This window comes from Penicillium vulpinum, assembly GCF_028829585.1.
Source record: "Penicillium vulpinum strain IBT 29486 chromosome Unknown utg000004l_segment0_segment0, whole genome shotgun sequence".
Classification (NCBI taxonomy): Eukaryota; Fungi; Ascomycota; class Eurotiomycetes; order Eurotiales; family Aspergillaceae; genus Penicillium; species Penicillium vulpinum.
In genome coordinates, this window is record NW_026643244.1 from 7,397,467 (window position 1) to 7,414,269 (window position 16,803).

At 48.4% G+C, this 16,803-nt stretch overlaps 7 protein-coding genes across 7 annotated transcripts; 2 read left to right on the forward strand and 5 right to left on the reverse strand.

The window, feature by feature from the left end:
• Positions 1-192: 192 nt before the first annotated feature.
• Positions 193-1,733, forward strand: glkA (glucokinase glkA; the record flags this gene model as incomplete). Its single annotated transcript, XM_057259011.1, has 2 exons — positions 193-375; positions 432-1,733. 2 exons carry the CDS (start codon positions 193-195, stop codon positions 1,731-1,733), a joined length of 1,485 nt encoding a protein of 494 aa, XP_057106469.1.
• Positions 1,734-2,409: 676 nt separating this feature from the next.
• On the reverse strand, positions 2,410-3,573 carry N7479_011321 (Aryl-alcohol dehydrogenase (AAD); the record flags this gene model as incomplete). The annotated part of the gene is made up of 1 exon (XM_057259012.1): positions 2,410-3,573. The coding sequence occupies one exon, from the start codon at positions 3,571-3,573 to the stop codon at positions 2,410-2,412; it is 1,164 nt and encodes a 387-aa protein (XP_057106470.1).
• A 1,572-nt stretch (positions 3,574-5,145) lies between these two features.
• On the forward strand, positions 5,146-7,216 carry N7479_011322 (MDR family MFS transporter; the record flags this gene model as incomplete). The annotated part of the gene is made up of 4 exons (XM_057259013.1): positions 5,146-5,586; positions 5,646-6,025; positions 6,074-6,500; positions 6,569-7,216. 4 exons carry the CDS (start codon positions 5,146-5,148, stop codon positions 7,214-7,216), a joined length of 1,896 nt encoding a protein of 631 aa, XP_057106471.1.
• Positions 7,217-9,369: 2,153 nt separating this feature from the next.
• Positions 9,370-10,151, reverse strand: N7479_011323 (Mpv17/PMP22 family protein; the record flags this gene model as incomplete). The annotated part of the gene is made up of 3 exons (XM_057259014.1): positions 9,370-9,522; positions 9,586-10,002; positions 10,056-10,151. The coding sequence occupies 3 exons, from the start codon at positions 10,149-10,151 to the stop codon at positions 9,370-9,372; spliced, it is 666 nt and encodes a 221-aa protein (XP_057106472.1).
• Positions 10,152-10,387: 236 nt separating this feature from the next.
• Positions 10,388-12,118, reverse strand: N7479_011324 (cytochrome P450; the record flags this gene model as incomplete). Its single annotated transcript, XM_057259015.1, has 3 exons — positions 10,388-11,275; positions 11,335-11,946; positions 12,041-12,118. The coding sequence occupies 3 exons, from the start codon at positions 12,116-12,118 to the stop codon at positions 10,388-10,390; spliced, it is 1,578 nt and encodes a 525-aa protein (XP_057106473.1).
• An 881-nt stretch (positions 12,119-12,999) lies between these two features.
• On the reverse strand, positions 13,000-14,484 carry N7479_011325 (C2HC5-type zinc finger protein; the record flags this gene model as incomplete). Its single annotated transcript, XM_057259016.1, has 1 exon — positions 13,000-14,484. The coding sequence occupies one exon, from the start codon at positions 14,482-14,484 to the stop codon at positions 13,000-13,002; it is 1,485 nt and encodes a 494-aa protein (XP_057106474.1).
• A 1,289-nt stretch (positions 14,485-15,773) lies between these two features.
• On the reverse strand, positions 15,774-16,746 carry N7479_011326 (uncharacterized protein; the record flags this gene model as incomplete). The annotated part of the gene is made up of 2 exons (XM_057259017.1): positions 15,774-16,613; positions 16,681-16,746. The coding sequence occupies 2 exons, from the start codon at positions 16,744-16,746 to the stop codon at positions 15,774-15,776; spliced, it is 906 nt and encodes a 301-aa protein (XP_057106475.1).
• Positions 16,747-16,803: the final 57 nt, after the last annotated feature.

Below are 16,803 nucleotides of genomic sequence, written 5' to 3' on the forward strand. Positions count from 1 at the left end.
CCGGATTGACCTCATGGATCCCCCCCTCCGTCATCCCACCTTGGGGTTCCTTCCTGTGTTTCTTATTTCTTCACTTTCCCGCTTTTCTTCTTCTTAATTATTTCTCCTCCCTACTCTTTTCCATTCTTTTCTTTATTAGCCCGGTATCTTAACTCTCTACCCAAACCGGCTATTCTCATTTCTTGTCCCACCATGTCTTGTTCACTATTGGATCAAGCCACGCGCATTGCGCGAGACTTTGATTACCCCGCCGAGGAAGTGCAGCGTGGGGTCGCCGAGTATATTAGGCAGTCCCAGGAGGGTTTGACCAAAGAGGGTACTACCTTGAGCCAAATTCCTACTTTCGTGACCGCGGTGCCAAATGGCACAGAAAAGGTATTGAAAGCAGATTATTTATAACGGGACTTGCGCGCTGATTCTCCTCGTTATAGGGCCTTTACTTGGCTGTTGATCTCGGTGGCACAAACTTCCGTGTGTGCTCGGTCCTCCTGCACGGCGATACTACCTTCTCCCTCACCCAATCCAAAATCCTAATTCCTCGGGAATTGATGGCCTCTGGCACATCTAAGGATCTTTTCCTATTCTTGGCCCGTCAAATCGAAGCATTCCTTCGTATCCACCACAACGAGCACTTCGAGGCTCACCAGCGCCGCCGACGGGAGGGTAACAACGAAGAGGACCTGTTCGACCTGGGCTTTACCTTCAGTTTCCCCGTGCGCCAGTGCGGTATCAACCGCGGAACATTGATCCGCTGGACCAAGGGCTTTAACATCCCCGATGCCGTTGGCCACGATGTTTGCGCGCTGCTTCAGTCCGCCATTGATGAATTGAACCTGCCAGTGCGCGTGGCCGCACTAGTGAACGACACCGTCGGTACTCTCATGGCCCGTTCATACACTTCGCCAGGCAAGACCGGCACTTTCATCGGTGCCATTTTCGGAACCGGTACCAACGGTGCTTACGTTGAGAAGACGAAGAATATCACCAAGCTGCAGGAAATGGAGGATGCCAAATTTGACGACTCCACAGGCGAGATGATTATCAACGCTGAATGGGGTAGCTTCGATAACCCCATGAGTGTGCTTCCTACCACGGTGTTCGACGATGAGCTTGATGCCGACAGCAACAACCCCGGTGTGCAGATGTTCGAGAAGCGTGTTTCAGGAATGTTCCTGGGCGAGATTTTGCGCCGTGCGCTCCTGTCTCTACACCACACCGACCTGGGATTGTTCAAGGCCAATAAGAACTCCGAGGTTGTCCTTCCTGAAGGATCTATGCTCTTCCGTCAATGGGGACTTGATACCAGCCTGCTAAGTTCAGTCGAGGCTGATAGCAGCAATGACCTGGTGGATGTGAAGACCGCCTTGAAGGATCACCTCGAGATTGAGAACCCCAGCTTTGAAGAGTGCCAGGCTGTGAAAATCATAGTTCACGCCATTGGAAAACGTGCCGCTCGCCTAAGCGCTGTTCCGTTGGCTGCCATTCTCGTGCACACCAACAAGCTTGAGACTAATGATATCATCGACATTGGTGTCGATGGAAGTCTCGTTGAATTCTATCCCAACTTTGAAGGCCATCTGCGTGAGGCTTTGCGCGAAGTTCCCCAAGTTGGAGTTGCAGGCGACAAGAAGGTCCGCATTGGCATTTCCAAGGATGGCAGCGGTGTTGGTGCAGCTCTGATTGCGCTCGTCGCTAACAGGGACGAGGGCCTTGAGATCCCCCACGAGAAATAAATGGCTTGAACTATCCTATGGTTGCGTTCATTCATGTCTTGTGGAATGATGTGGCTGTTTCTTGTTCCTATTGGTCGGAGCTCTTCGTTTTTCATGACCTTTGTGGTCACCATTCTCCTCTCTCTCTCCCGCAGCGAAGTTGAAAGCTGGTCTGGTCAACCTCCCTGATATTACCCAATATCTCGGACTGTTACAATCGGTTACCCCCGAAAACAAATACCCAAGCCAGCCTCTCCCTCATCTTCCGCCGATACAAATACACCTATGGCAACACTGTCAGCTGAAATTAAGGTTCAGATCTTGATGGCCAGCTTGCCAACTCGCAGTAGTTTCCTACCTGCGGGCGCGGGCATCAGCAATTATCACGCCCCACTCCATCTACTTTCCATACGATGTCACATTATATTGAGGGCTGGATTTTATATTCGGAGTTGCAGAGACGTCTTGTTCCTTCGAGGTTCCCGGTGTGGAACGGCATACGATAGCAGTAGCTTGCATTGAACTGGCTTCTATGCCCATTCTTATCTTCATTTGTCCATTTATTCTTCAACAATTCCACTATTTTTGAATGAATCTCTCCAAGTAGATGTACGCCAAGGCGGATAAAAACAACAATATTCATTCCAATGCTACTAACTTTATGTAGTTACTTCTAATAACTATACATCACAATCTTCTACTTAGTAGGCTCATACCCAATAGCCCGAGATGCCTGTACAAAATCAATATGACCAGCCGTACCCATGATCATAGCCACCTTGCCACCATTGGTACTCGGATCACCCCCAATGAAGTTACCAGGGAACCCAATATCCAAAGTGGTCGCCGCCTCCAAAAACTCAATCTGCTTGTCCGTCAGCCGAATCGACAAAGCCTGGATATTATCATGCAAGTGCTCAATCTTGCGTCCTCCAACAAGCGGGAACACATTCGGCGCCTTGCAAAGCACATAAGCTAGCGCAATAGCAGTAATTGACTCAATCCCATGCTCAGCAGCAACAGTCGCCAACGCTTCAGAGATCTGCCTCTCCTCTTCCGTCTGCTCAGCACCCATCACACTACGCAGACCCTCACCCGTCTTCCTCCGCTCCTCGAGCTGCTTAGCAGTCTGGAAATGCCCACTACCAAGCACGTCCCACGGCGCAAGCGCCATCCCAAAATGCCGCGCCATAGGCAGGATATCACGCTCGAAGTCGCGGCGCATCACGTTCCACCGCCCCTGATAGATCGAGAAAGGTGTTTTACCATGCGCACGCGCATACGTGTTCGCCGCGGCAACAACCCACGCGGGCGAATCCGAGATCCCGAGGTACATGACCTTCCCCTGCTCGACTAGCATGTGGAGGGAGTCCATAACTTCCTCGATAGAGGTGGTGTGGTCCCACCAGTGGAGGTAAAGGACATCGATGAAGTCGGTCTGGAGTTTGCGGAGGGAGTCGCGGACGCTGAGGATCATGCTACGCTTGTGGTTCCCGCAGGCGTTGGGAGCCTTGCCCTTCCCCAGTGCGTGGGTGCGGTAGTCGGTTGTGAACTTGGTGGCCAGTACGAGCTGGTCGCGGTTGTTGCGTGCGGCCATCCATTCGCCGAGCCAAGTCTCGGATTGCTCGTTCTGGTAGTTGTTGGCTGTGTCGATGAAGTTACCGCCGGCGGCGACGAAGGCGTCGAGCAGGGCAAAGGATTGCTCTTTGTTCATGCTGCCCATAAATTGGCTCCAGGCATCGCCGATGGACATTGCGCCGAGTTGGAGAGGAGAGACGCGGACTCCTGCTGTTGAGGAAAGGACCCGATACCGACCCAGAGGGGTGGCGGGCTCTGGGGCTGCTCTGAAGAGTTCGTCCATGGTGTAGTAGTAGTAGATGTAGTGTATTGTAGCTTGATTTGATAGTAGTAAAGTGAAGTATTCTGATCGGTAGAGCTGCCTTTTTATATCTAGGCTTCTTACTTGATTATAAATGAAGCCCGGAGTTAATGCTTCGGTGATAGCATCTAGTTTCGCGGTAGTCTGTTTAGCATATCTATCAACCCATTGAGCGTAATCAAAAACTCCGTTCCTGCTCTACATATCTCCGTTCCCAAAATCCACATTGTACAGTCTTCCTCGTCTTTCTACATAGACATCAGATAAGTAGGTATGTAGATATAGTCAAGGGTTATCTATGACACTAATACTGTAGGCTGTACTATACCAAATGTGCAGTTGTGCCTATGCAGTCCACTGTATCGGCCCCGGGCTGAGTTCCTAGATCAATATTCAATGTGACTATGTATGTTTGATATGGCTTATGCACTTAAAACAATGGGAGCTTTAAAACAGGGCTGCTATCATAGCTCTATACTTGTATGTACGAAAAGTACCTCTTTAAATCATTTTTCTAAAGACGAGTATGACTAGAAGAATAGAGAACTATTGAAACTTCCAAGTTAACACAAGGTAAGAACAAAGACAAGCTTAACCCCGATCTCCGAGTTCCTTCCGTGGTTCCACACTACACTAACCCCCATCCCGTTAGAGCCATGTCATCCATGTCAGCCCGGGATCCTTCAGCTGTCGATCATAAAAAGCCCTGTCTCTGCAAGAAATAATACGAGAATATTGGATGTAACACTTTTTTTTTTCTTTTTCTAATCTCTCCATTTCCCTCCAAATTATTCGGCTGGATCCCGTGTTTATACTTTTCCCCCTGTCAACAATGTACTCATAATCTGCAACAGGAACGATGTTTGTGTTTTCTCTGTGTCGGGTACTTGAGTAAGGGGCGATTTACTATTCACATCCTGCCGATCGCTGATTGGCGAGCAAACATGACCAATGACTTGTACATACATAAGTTCATGCAAGACTTGAATAATATATCACCCTGATCCTTGCATTCTCCTGACTGCAGCCCCGCCTGGGGCAAACCGAACTCGAGACATTTCGCCCGCGTTGAATCGCGTTGACTCAGATCCTATCAGATGAGAAGAAACCTGTCCTTTCTGACGGCGTATGATGTTTGGGATTACTGCGACTGGTTATGGTTGCAGAAACGCATTGTCAATTGTCTCTATTGACAAACTGATGAACTAGTTCCTCGAGGACTAGGCCTCACTGCCTAACTGCGAGAGGCAAAAAATCTGTAGCATATGCAGCTTAGCGGAGATTTTCAATTTCGGGTACCACATGGACTCTTGAAATACGATCGCAGGGTTTGGTGCAACCTGCATTGATTGGCCCTTTCCACCTTCCGCAAGGTTGATGAGACCTGTACCAACTGGCGGTGTTTTTAATGTTAATCTTGGCTTATTTCCCCTGTTCTTTTTAAATCTCTCTGTTTTCCTTGTCCTGTTCATACGTCCCAACTTTCATTAAATCTCATTACGGGCATTTATTTGCTTTTTTTTTTGAATACGGCTAGTTTTCGTTTGGTTCATTATGGGCTTCCTCAATGCCCTCAAGGCCAAATCTCCCAAGGAGGCAGATGTACCTGGAGACACAACTGAGTACAACAATGAGCACAAAAATATGGCATCCGGTCACGACACTCATTCCCAGTCTGGAGGTCAGACTTCAAGGCCCTCCAGTGAAAAAGAGAGCACTCTAGTCAATGAACCTTTGCAAAATTCGACTGCCAACGAAACCGACTCAGGGCTTGCAAGCCGTGACACTCCAACGCCTGCTCACAACGAGCAACTGAATGGGGATTCCACCAAGGAACTGGTTCCCAAGGAAACATTTGCCAAGCAGTTAACACAAGAAGAGAAAAACGAGGACGGTGACACTGAAACGCCAGAGGATGAGGAAGGGTATCCAAACGCATGGAGATTGACTCTAATCAGTATTGCTCTCTGTCTATGCGTGTTCTGCGTGGCATTGGTACACAATACTAGTTTGCTTTACTTGATGATTATACCTAGCTGACACCTATTCTCTAGGATAATACTATCATTGCAACAGCGATTCCCAAGATCACCGATCAATTCAACTCACTCGACGACGTTGGCTGGTACGGGAGCTCATATCTCCTGACAACATGTGCCGTGTCTCTGATGTTTGGAAAACTCTACACATTCTACTCGATCAAATGGATATATCTCATCGCGCTCTGCATTTTCGAGGTCGGTTCACTCGTCTGCGCTGTCACTCCCACCTCAGTCGGACTCATCTGCGGCCGAGCCATCGCCGGACTCGGAGCGGCTGGTCTCTTCTCGGGCTCTATCCTCATCATCAGCAAAAGTGTACCCCTAGTCAAGCGACCTATGTATACAGGCATCATCGGCGCCATGTTTGGTATTGCCAACGTAGCCGGCCCTCTGTATGTTGCTTCGCTTTCTTGATTGCCGAGTTATACTAATTTCCACAGGATGGGTGGCGCTTTCACCGACCACCTCACATGGCGTTGGTGTTTCTACATTAACTTGCCGTTCGGAGCAGTTACCTTCCTTTTCGTGTTTTGCTTCTTCCAAACGCCTAAAGCTATCCTCAAGAAGAACACCTTGAAGGAACAACTGAAGGAGCTGGACCTGATCGGTTCCCTATTTTTCCTACCCGCTATCATCAGCTTGTTGCTCGCGTTACAATGGGGTGGCACCAGATATGCATGGGGCAGCGGTCGCATCATCGGCCTATTTGTAGTCTTCGGCGTTCTCGGTCTCATGTTCATTGGTGTCGAGATCTGGGCCGGGGACCGCGCAACCGTCCCGCCGCGTCTGATCAAGAACCGTAACGTTTGGGGCTCGGCATGGTATGCCCTCGCTCTTGGCGCTGCTTTCTTTATTTTGACATTTTATGTGAGCCTCTTTTCCGTTTCCTCATTTCTCCTTCCCACTCTTCCCAATCAACGATCTAACACTCCTAGCTCCCTATCTGGTTCCAATCAGTCAAGGGCGCAACCGCCTTGAAATCCGGCATCATGAATCTGCCCACGATCATCACAGTTGTGGTTGTCTCTATCCTGGCCGGTGGCCTCGTCACTGCCTGCGGATACTACACGCCCTTTATGATCGCCTCGTCCGTCATCATGACCATTGGCGCAGGACTCATGACAACCCTAGAGACGGACTCAAACCACTCCAAGTGGATCGGATACCAGGCGATATTTGGTATTGGTCTGGGCTTGGGCATGCAGCAGCCTATGATTGTCGCTCAGACTGCCCTCAAGGCCGAAGATATACCAAGTGGCACTGCTATCGTTATGTTCGCCCAGACTCTAGGTGGCGCTATTTTCGTCTCTGTCGCCCAAAATGTCTTCCAGAACCAGCTCGTCCGGAACTTGGCACAGTATGCGCCTGACCAGGACGGTGCGAAGCTCATCTCTGCTGGTGCTACTATGCTTCGCACTATTGTTAGTGGTGATGCTCTACACCGTGTCCTGGTCGCCTATAATGCTGCTATTGTGCAGACTTTCTACGTCGCTGTCGCCATGGGCGCATTGTCCCTTGTCGGACCCATCTTCGTTCAGTGGTTGTCTGTCAAGGGCAAGAAAGTCGAGATGGCTCCTGTTTGAGGCTCAAGTTCGGACTAGAGAACAATCTTCGTGGACATTTTTAATATTCGCTGCCTACTATTTTTTTTTGTTTCTATCCTTTATGGGATGTTCTATGGGGCCACATACCCACATCTTTCTGTTGTTTATGATAATTCATGCTTATATTAATGTCATATAATAAACCAATCAATATCATTGCTTTGTGCGATGGAACTTATGTTTCAAGTGGATGCTTTTTCATCTGAAAACTGGAATACAAGCCTCTCTCTGTCGCTTCCTCGCTTCCACCCTCTCAAGAGGCCTACACCGTAGGTTTCGGGCTTCTTCGGTGCTTAGATGTGTGTCACGGAGGATCCCGGAGACCATTTCAGCTGACTTGTCAGGAGAGGTCTACTAAGACATCTAAGTGTGTGGTAGTCATTTGAGATAAGATTAGCGAATAATTATAAATCTATGAGACTATGATGTCTGATAGGACTTGTGCCAGAGGATCTTCAACGCGTGTCTCTCTATATCATGTCATTATTTTCCACTTCAAAATCCTAGCTTGTACACCAAAAAGTGCAAAACTGACCTTGGAGGATAGAGCTTCGAAGGTGATAGCTTCTTGAAGGGGGGAGCCTACTAAGACACCGTTGGAGTGTGAGTTGAGATTGTTGACGAAGCTAAGAACTCAAGACTAGAGTAATAAATCAGGACCTTTCTTCTCCAGGCACTCGGGCAAGCCGAATGGTTGATGAAAAAAGGAGTTCGCGTCAACCGGGGGTAGTGTGAGCCCAGTGACACTGTGCAACTGGCGTATGCAAGCACGGAGGCCAGTCACTGGTTTCAAAAAATAGAATAATCAATATGTCCTACAATGCAGGGATATCAGTGATTAAACTGGTAAGAACAGATACTACACTTGATCTTAGCCATGATGGCAAAGAGAGCTGGGGGAAAAAGGAAAGTAAGTTCATTTGGCCCCGAGCGATCTTTTATACTACCCCGAATGTGTGATGCGGCTCTGCGGATTATCCCCGGTATCTCCGGTATCCGGGGCCGAATACCGGGCAGTATTTACCGGTAAATAACTTGCACGTGATCCTAAAAAAAAATACCATCGCCAGCAAGAACATTACATATGTATGTATGGATGTATATATACTCCGTATATTTTTTTGTCTGGCTTATCTATACAGAATATTGAGTATTTCTGTTTAATGTTGGGTTTCTATTAGGGTGTATCAACCCGCCTCGTACTGTCTACGTCATATCATATAGAGTGCTTCTATCTCTCAAACTGGGTGCGTAGTTAAGTGGTTGAGAGGATTGCACATAACCGGGTAGTGTTGGCGGGCTTCACCGGATATGTAGCAAATTATCACCGGATAACAAGGTGTCCCTATATCTTTTACTTTAGGAGCACTTGATAATTCTCACTCAGGCTGATAGCATGTAATTTAAACTTCATTTATACTATATATACCTTTGTAAATCTTTCCTACCTAGTTTGAGAGTTAAGAAAACCGAGGTTATAACCATGTTGTCTTTATGTACCTTTTGTATGGCAACTCCATACAAAAGATACCTAATCCATATGATTTGCTATCCGGTGAAACCTACCAACACCGGGTAGTGTGTCGGTGGGTTCACCACGGTTAATGGTGCATTCGCGATACCTGGTACGTTCAAAGCACAACCCTATATATCCTAGTAGAAATAATTTTTCAGTTCGCTTGTATCACATTGACAAAAGTTCTTCCAAGTCACTTTTAACCGTTGTAGGGTTTGGTATATCGCCCATTCATACATATGGATTTGGTATTTGGTGGTAGTGGCACGCTCTTTTGCAATAACACCAGGGCACACGTTTACAATTAGTTCACTGGTGTAACACAAAGTTTCAGTGTGACAAGCTTGTCCAGGTGTATATGGAGATACAAGGTTAGCAGTAGGGGAGTTTCTAAGTTTATACCTTTGATATGTTTCAGTCGCTCATTTTTTTGACGCCGCTAATAAGACAAAATCAACATTTTCCCGAGATTTCGGGCATTGAACCAGGTTTTAATCTATTTATTCGACTTTTATATGTGGATGAACATTTTGACATATTATTGTACCAGTTTGTTTGGTAATACAACGCTGAAGTAACACAGAAGAAGCAGGATGGGCAGAATGACAGTCAATCCCTAAACCGCAGCATATAAACTCAAATAAACGCTCCAGATCACCCCACATGCACTTCCAAAGACCACTCGCCGATCTACAGGAATGACTGTGTACATCAAGACCGAAACAACAGGCCGATACTTCAAACGGGCACTCATAAGAGGCCGGAAGTCCTACAGAAGTCAGCATATATAAACCAGTTGACAATATACTATGTTCAGCAAAGAACAACTTACCAAAACAACCAATTCCCACGACTTTTTCAGGCTCTCTCCCTTCAGCAGATTGATGACAACCACAAATAACACAAGGTTTGCAATCGAGGTAGCCGTCTGATCCAAGAGAAATTTCATAAAAAAGCTACGCAGCCCGGATGTCTGCCTTTGCGGTGCCCATCGGATATGTTTTTCTTTCTCTGTATGGCTAGGGAGCGAATCATCCTGGCGAGATCTTGAACAGAAAGAAAGCCATGCGCGGGGTGAGAACACAGATTTCAACGATCGAGCACTGAACACCTTTGAGAATTCTGTACGCGTAGGAAACCCTGGATAACGCGCTTCAAGGGCGCGTTGCCAGTAGAAATTTGGGGCCACGATTAAGACGCCATATCCCACAAATTGGAGGAGAGCCAATGTGTTTAGAGTGAATGGAGCCTAAAAATATATGAACTTTGTCATGTTTGAGCATAAAGCACAGAAGCCCTTACTTTGTTATTGCGCTGGTCAATCAGCTGCGCGAGGACGTTGGAGATGGCATTTAAAATGGTTGCCTGCACAAACGTCACAATAAGGGGCGAGGGCATAATGAAGAAGCCCCTTCGATCAGATCCATGTAACGACTGATGTTCAGATGTACACAAATAATAAAAAAAGGACAAGGATTATTGCTAAGAGGCGCAACTGTGTCCTGAAAGGTTGAGGAGGTTAGGGGGCGATAAGGCTGAGAGATTAAGCGACAACTTCGATGTTTCAACTTTTACATCTTCGACACGACCGGTTTTAGAAATGATAATTCGCCTTAAATGATTTCAATGCTAATTTACTTCCGTCGGAACACAACATTCGGCCCATTCTTCGCGCTGGTAAAATGATCTGTGAGCGCCAGATGCCCCCCCGCGTCTTCGCCCTGACGATCAGCCAATGACATGTCAAAGAGGAACACCAGCCGCGCCACTGTCAGCCGCATCTCCATAAAAGCCATACTTTTTCCAATGCATCCACGGGGCCCAATGCTAAACGGACAAAATGCGTGTCGCGCAGTCTCAATGCTCTCCTTGGTGGTCTGCCAGGACGTCCCAGAGGCCACGCAAGTGGCGCCCTCAATCCAGCGCTCCGGCATGTACGTCCCCGCTTCCCGATAATATCGCTCTTGGCGGTGGATGGAGTATGTTGGCGTGCCGCAGTCTGTCCCCGCGGGTAAGAAGACGCCGTCGACCACAGCCCCGCCTTCCATCACTTCGCGGGGGATCGCACCGGGCACGGCTGGGGCAAGACGCAAAGCCTCGTCGATGCATGCTTTGAGATACTCCAATTCGCCGAGCTGGCTGCCGGTAATGATCTCTTCGACTTCATTGAAGGCGCCGCGCACCTCAGCACACAGCTTTGCCAGTGTATCTGGTCTCCGAACTAGGTAGAAGAGTACGGCTGCTAGTGTAGTCGAGGTTGTATCGCTGCCTGCAATCATGAGGACATTCGACTCGCCCCAAAGCTCGGGGGTGCTGAGTCCATTGCCGGTTTCCGGGTCCTTCGCATTCAACAGGTAGTAAAAGAAGTCCTTCTTGGCGTCCCGACCAATCTGGGTACGCTCCTTGGCGCGCTCGTTTGCCTCAATACGCGAATTCATGATGAAGTTCCATCGGTCGCGTGTCAGCTTGCGGATGAATATCTGATCCAGACCCCATGTGTCCAGGGGCATCCAAAGTCCACACTATGGCAAATCAGATAAGAGTGTTCCTAGTAATTTGGGGGTGGGGAGGCAATGCTTACCACATAGTGCCTGTTCGCAGCACGATCCACCAATCCAACCTTATATCTCAGGGTCTCAGAAATGAGCATATCAAAGCTCTTCCCGAAGCAGAGCTCGCCCATGACATCGTACGAGAGATAACTAAACCAGTCACCCATGTTCTTGACATTGCCCTTCTGATCATGCGATTCAAAATCCCCATCATATCCAGCCAGCACAGCACACAGCTGACGCACATGGAGGAGCATTACATCTTCCATACCCCTGAGAGCATTATCCGAGAAAGCCTGGCTAAGCACTCTTCTTTTCCGACCATGCATGGTTTTATCGATAACGTTGTGGGTGTTGTACACACCCTTGATGGCGGGGAAAGCATTATAAAAATTGGCCTTCTGAAGGTGTTTCCCGTGTCCATAGATATCGTGCAACCCACGATCAGAGTTGACAGAGACAAAATTAGGCGCAACACGCACGTGTGTTCCGTACTGACTGTGCAACTTGTGTAGCCAGATATGGCGATCGCCCTTCAGACCATGGTAGAGTTGGACCCAGGGTGTGATAGATGCGAGGATAGGGCCGTTGATACGACGAAGCGGGTGAATAAAGCGATTATAAAGGGCGTAGGCGAGGGTCTGAGGGGAGTTAGCTTCCTACTGCTAGAATACGGTATTTCTTGGGAGTGAACGAGGGACATCAAAGAGTATCAAAAGGACAGGATATGCGTACTGTTACTGCTAATAGCCCTACCAAGCTTTCCAGCACCCTCTGTAGAGAAAAGTACCCCAACACAGACGCAATAAGCATTTTGTGAGATGATCAGGAAGTATTAATCTTGGATTGGCTCAACATGTTACTTATCACGTCTCAAACGTCCTTTATACTCTGCCGGCCGCAGATACCCGCCCCCAACCGAAAAGCTCCTCAATGACGACGGACCCATGCTACCGAACAGGTTGCTGATGAAACTGGGGCCAATTAATTCTTGTCGATTTCTATGGATAATGGCTTCGCTGGATCCCCAAGATCGGTTATAGGCGGTTGTTTTGGGGTGATTCTATGCATTGCAGCGCTGGTGATTGGTTATGCTTAAATATCCACACACACTATTGGCTTTATGACATCCGCGGGGAAGTCTGCTTCATGCCTGGTACTTTTGCGGGGATTGGGGATTACAGTGGGTTTGTTGACTCTGAAGACAAAGAAAATGCATATTTGAACTTGAGACCTTGCGGTGAAAATCGTAGTTCATTATTGTTACGTAGGAATGCAACATAGATGGGTGTATCTTTGTCTATTTTTGGCAGACTGCCGTCATTCACGAATCCGGTCATACAGTAGCACCTGCTGGCAAATGTTCCCCTCTATCCTATCCATTCCACTGGCTCGGTTTATCCGGGGAATTGTGATAATACCACCGTTATTAGCCGGTGATCAGACATCCGCTCGTTCCGAAGATGTCGGGGTTTTCAAGACTGAGGAATGCGCTAGACACAGCTAGGGATATAGAGTAAACACCATTTTTCGCGTGAGGGTGTTCTGCCACATCGATACCAGTCATGAAGCTGGTGACAATCCCTGTAAAAGGCCTCCCGATGTGGCCGATTCAGGATCATGAAGATGGCCTGAAATGGTATTTTTAATGCCCATGCTTTGGAGCTTGCGTTTAAATCCATGTAAGATTATGTTTAAGTGGTGTGCCCATGTATTCCTCCATCCAGAATCCACTGCTCGTTGTCATCGTTGTCATCCTGCACACGTCGCCAAGTCTGTTTTCGTTCAGTTTGCTCTACTGCTTCAGCCTGCTTTATCTCTGGGGCACGCCAAACAGGTCGCATAAGACCACCAGCTGCGAGAAGGGGGTTGCGGCTGAAAGCATGCTGTCCTTGTGGGCTGTCCGCCGCACCTCCTTCATCAACAGGCTCAGGCTCACTAGCCTCTGGTGTTGATTCTGTTGGTGCGGCATGATAAATTCGGCGGACCTTGCCACCTTTGATATCCAGACTCATTACAGTCTTTTTTCTCTCCCACTCGGGACGAGCCTTCTCGTCCATCTCTCGCTGAATGCGCTGCTGCTTCTTGAGTGCTAGTGCTCGTTGTGTGGGTGTCATCCACAAGGTTGAAGCGACATTCGGAGTCTCGAAATCTGCTGTTTCATCAACAACCTTGGTCCGGCGAGCATTTTGCGCTTGAAACTGTAGCAGCTTGTCACGGTGTGCTTTCGCGGCATCTAGTTTGCTGGGAGGTTCGGACCCGGAAGTAGGCCTAGGACCACCCTCATGATGAACACCTTCATTATGTACGCGCATCTTCTCTTGCCCACGCTCCGCCCGTAGTTCCCGAATCATACTTTGCACTTCTTCGGTGGAGAGGAGCGGCGTGCCACAGAATGAGCATGGCTGTAGACCCTCGAGTGAGCAGATAATTTTGCCGCAGTTAAGGCAATTGGGCGCCGGATCAAATACTGGGTGCAGCGACCCGTAGCAGGTGCAGGTGCGTTTCTCTCCTAGTCTCGGATTCGTCGATACCTCCAGCGCGGCGATAGCGGCGGTGAGGTCAGAGATGTCGTTAGTTGTGAGAGCTGCATTTCCCTTGGAGGACAAGCCTGCTCCTCCACCTTGACGTGTTGACTTGCTCACTTTTGATCGCACATTTGGTAACATGTCCGAGATCGTGGGGCCACTCGCGGATGGTGGTGGCTTCGGCTTCGAGGATGATGCGGGTAACGGGGAGGGAATGCGCGACGAGGCTGAGGACCCACGTGGTGATTGTGCAAGAGTGGGAGCAGCCTGTTTTCGAGAGGATATATAGTCTTCTTCATCGGCTTTCTTGTAGCCACCTCCTACATCGCCGTAGTCGTCGGGTCGACGTGGTGGGCCGGCACTGTGCAACGGAGCCTTCTTTTTGCCCTTCCTAGCCCCTCCACCTGATCGCGATGCATCTCTGCTTTGTATAGGAGGATTCTGAGGGGGTTGTTGAGGCTCTCGGCGTGCATTAAAGGAGGAGATGAATTCTAGGGCGGCCGGGGAGTCGCCGAGGAGGTTTTTGAGGTGGTCCGCACATGCCTCTCGTGAGAGACTGACGGCATAGTCGATAACTTGGGAAAGAGAATCTGGATCCAGCGGGAGAAGCTGGGAGAGACGGGGAGCTGCCCATGCGCTAAGATCAGCCATGTTAGAGAATATTTAGGCCTTGTGGTTGGTGACAAGGTGAAATGCCTGCGCATCCCCGCACTTATTAAGCCTCTACAGTTCTCCCGTCCCCGGGGCCTACCTAGCTTGCTAACCACCTCTCCAAACAAATCCACAACCGATTTCAACCTCTACCTTGGACCAGTGATCACGCATCAAACGTCAATGGACAGTTTTCCCTTCTGAAACTCGGATATCAGCTATTTGTTTGGTTCTGGTTCACTGAGCGTTCTGGGATTGGGAGCATCTAGGGCTACTCATAAGAAAATCCCCCACGAGTTGTGATTCTTTATTCAATGATCCGTACTCCGTATAATATGAAAGATTACCCACAAATTTAGGAATAATATCTGCTTTTTGTCTAGTTCTTTCTTTTTGCCATTGTTCTTGAAGTTATATGTGCTATTGAATATATACATGAGAGCAAGCCTGGTATTAGTCGTTGAAGGTTCTCTTGTTATTCTACTCTTATTGAAGACATGATAATCAGGGTATGTCACAGGGAATAAGGAAAATACCACATGACTATGAATTGATGACACGGCTACATATACATAGTAGTGTTGGAGGAGACAGAGAAGTATTCCAAGGGAGAAAAATATGTATGTAAGCCTGGATCTGGCTAGGTGGTGATAACCTGAAATGGTTGGAATGTGCGTACGGAGTATAGTTATTACTAATAGCAAACATAGGAATGATGGATATCACTAAAAAGACCAAATAAAAGAAGCAAAAAGCATATAAAAATAAATATCATGACCAAAATCACTTCTTTAAGAGGCAAGTCCATTATAGTTGACCGGCATTTGTACGATAACCTAAGTTAGTCTGTTTCTTGCCGACCTCGGAGATGGCTTATGGTGATAAACATGCTGTTGTGTCCGAGTATACCCATATAAAGAAGGAGATTGACAGTAGGTTGGGAGTAAAACGGTTGTAGTAGGCATGTCAAGCTGTATACCTCATGGAATTTTTAGCCATCGGAGTGATAAAAAAGAAAAGAAAATATTGATATTAGCACATATCAGTCGCATATTTCTGGCAGTGCCTCTGTCAGTTGTATTTCATGTTGTCAAGTAATGTACATCCTACAAAGCCCATCCCCCTCATCATCATTCATCTATGCAGATTTATTCGAAGGAAAGGTCAAACCATGACCAGACCAAACCAGACCCAGAGACGCCATGGGACATGCCCAGCCCATCAAAACAAAGCTCAAACGCCGCGGACACCATGATAGGAAAAAAGGGTATGAGAAAACAAATGGAAGCTTAGTCGGCGTTCTCGCTCTTGATGTCGTCGTCGTTGTCCTCAACTGTGAATGATTGCTTGAGCTTACTTGGCCCGGGCTTTGTGGTGGAGCCCTTCTTGGGTCCATTCAGTTTTTTCTTCTTGGTGGGGCTGGGACTTTCTTCGTCATCGTCTGCGTAAGGGCGTTTGGGTGCCGATGAACTGGGACTGTTGCCATTGCTAGCTCCGCTATCTGTGGGAGTCTTATTGCGGCCGCCATCGCGGCCACCATTGCGGCCACCGCAGACGCAGCGTTCGAGGTGTTGGGCAAGACGAGTCATGACGAAGTAGCGAGGACAGATAGGACATTTAGTGGTTGGGATTTCAGGAATGGTGCTGTCTCGGTCACCCTTCTTTTTCTTGGGGTTTGGCATGACTGCAAAGAGCTTGCCGTGGACGTCATGGCCGGGTAGGTCGATCATGGGAGCATTTGTACAGTACTCGACGTCAGGATCGGGAGGAGGGGAAGAACTAGCTCCGGCGGTCGGGTACATGAGCCTTGGGAGGCGACAATCTGGGCACACATGGTCTTTCACAGTTTTCATCGGATTGCCCTTGAGGAAGACCTTTCCGCGGTTGAAAACGGCTGCATCCGTCTCCATGCGCATACCCGCAAGCTTCTTGGTGTCGAGAACAATTTCTCTCTTTGTATCGGTTGAGGTCTTGCTGGGGGCCTCCTCTGGCATGATTGCATCTTCCTCCGCCTTCTGTCGGGCGAGAACCACCGCAGTCCGCATGCGCGCCACCTTCTCTTCGCGGTGAACTTTGGCGACAAGGTCGTGGATGATGTTCTGGAATGTTTCGTTCAGGATGTCGGTAGCCTAGAGAAGAAGTCGTTAGAACTCGTAGTTTACGCAGCCCATGAAGTTCATCCATGGTCATTCATACCACTTTAGCGATCGTTCCGGCAGGGTAAGTCGGCCGGCGACCACCGCTACTGTTGGAGTCGGCCATTTTCGGATTGCGGCCGGAGATGGATGCGTCAAATATTTCTCGTCCGATCCTGATTGA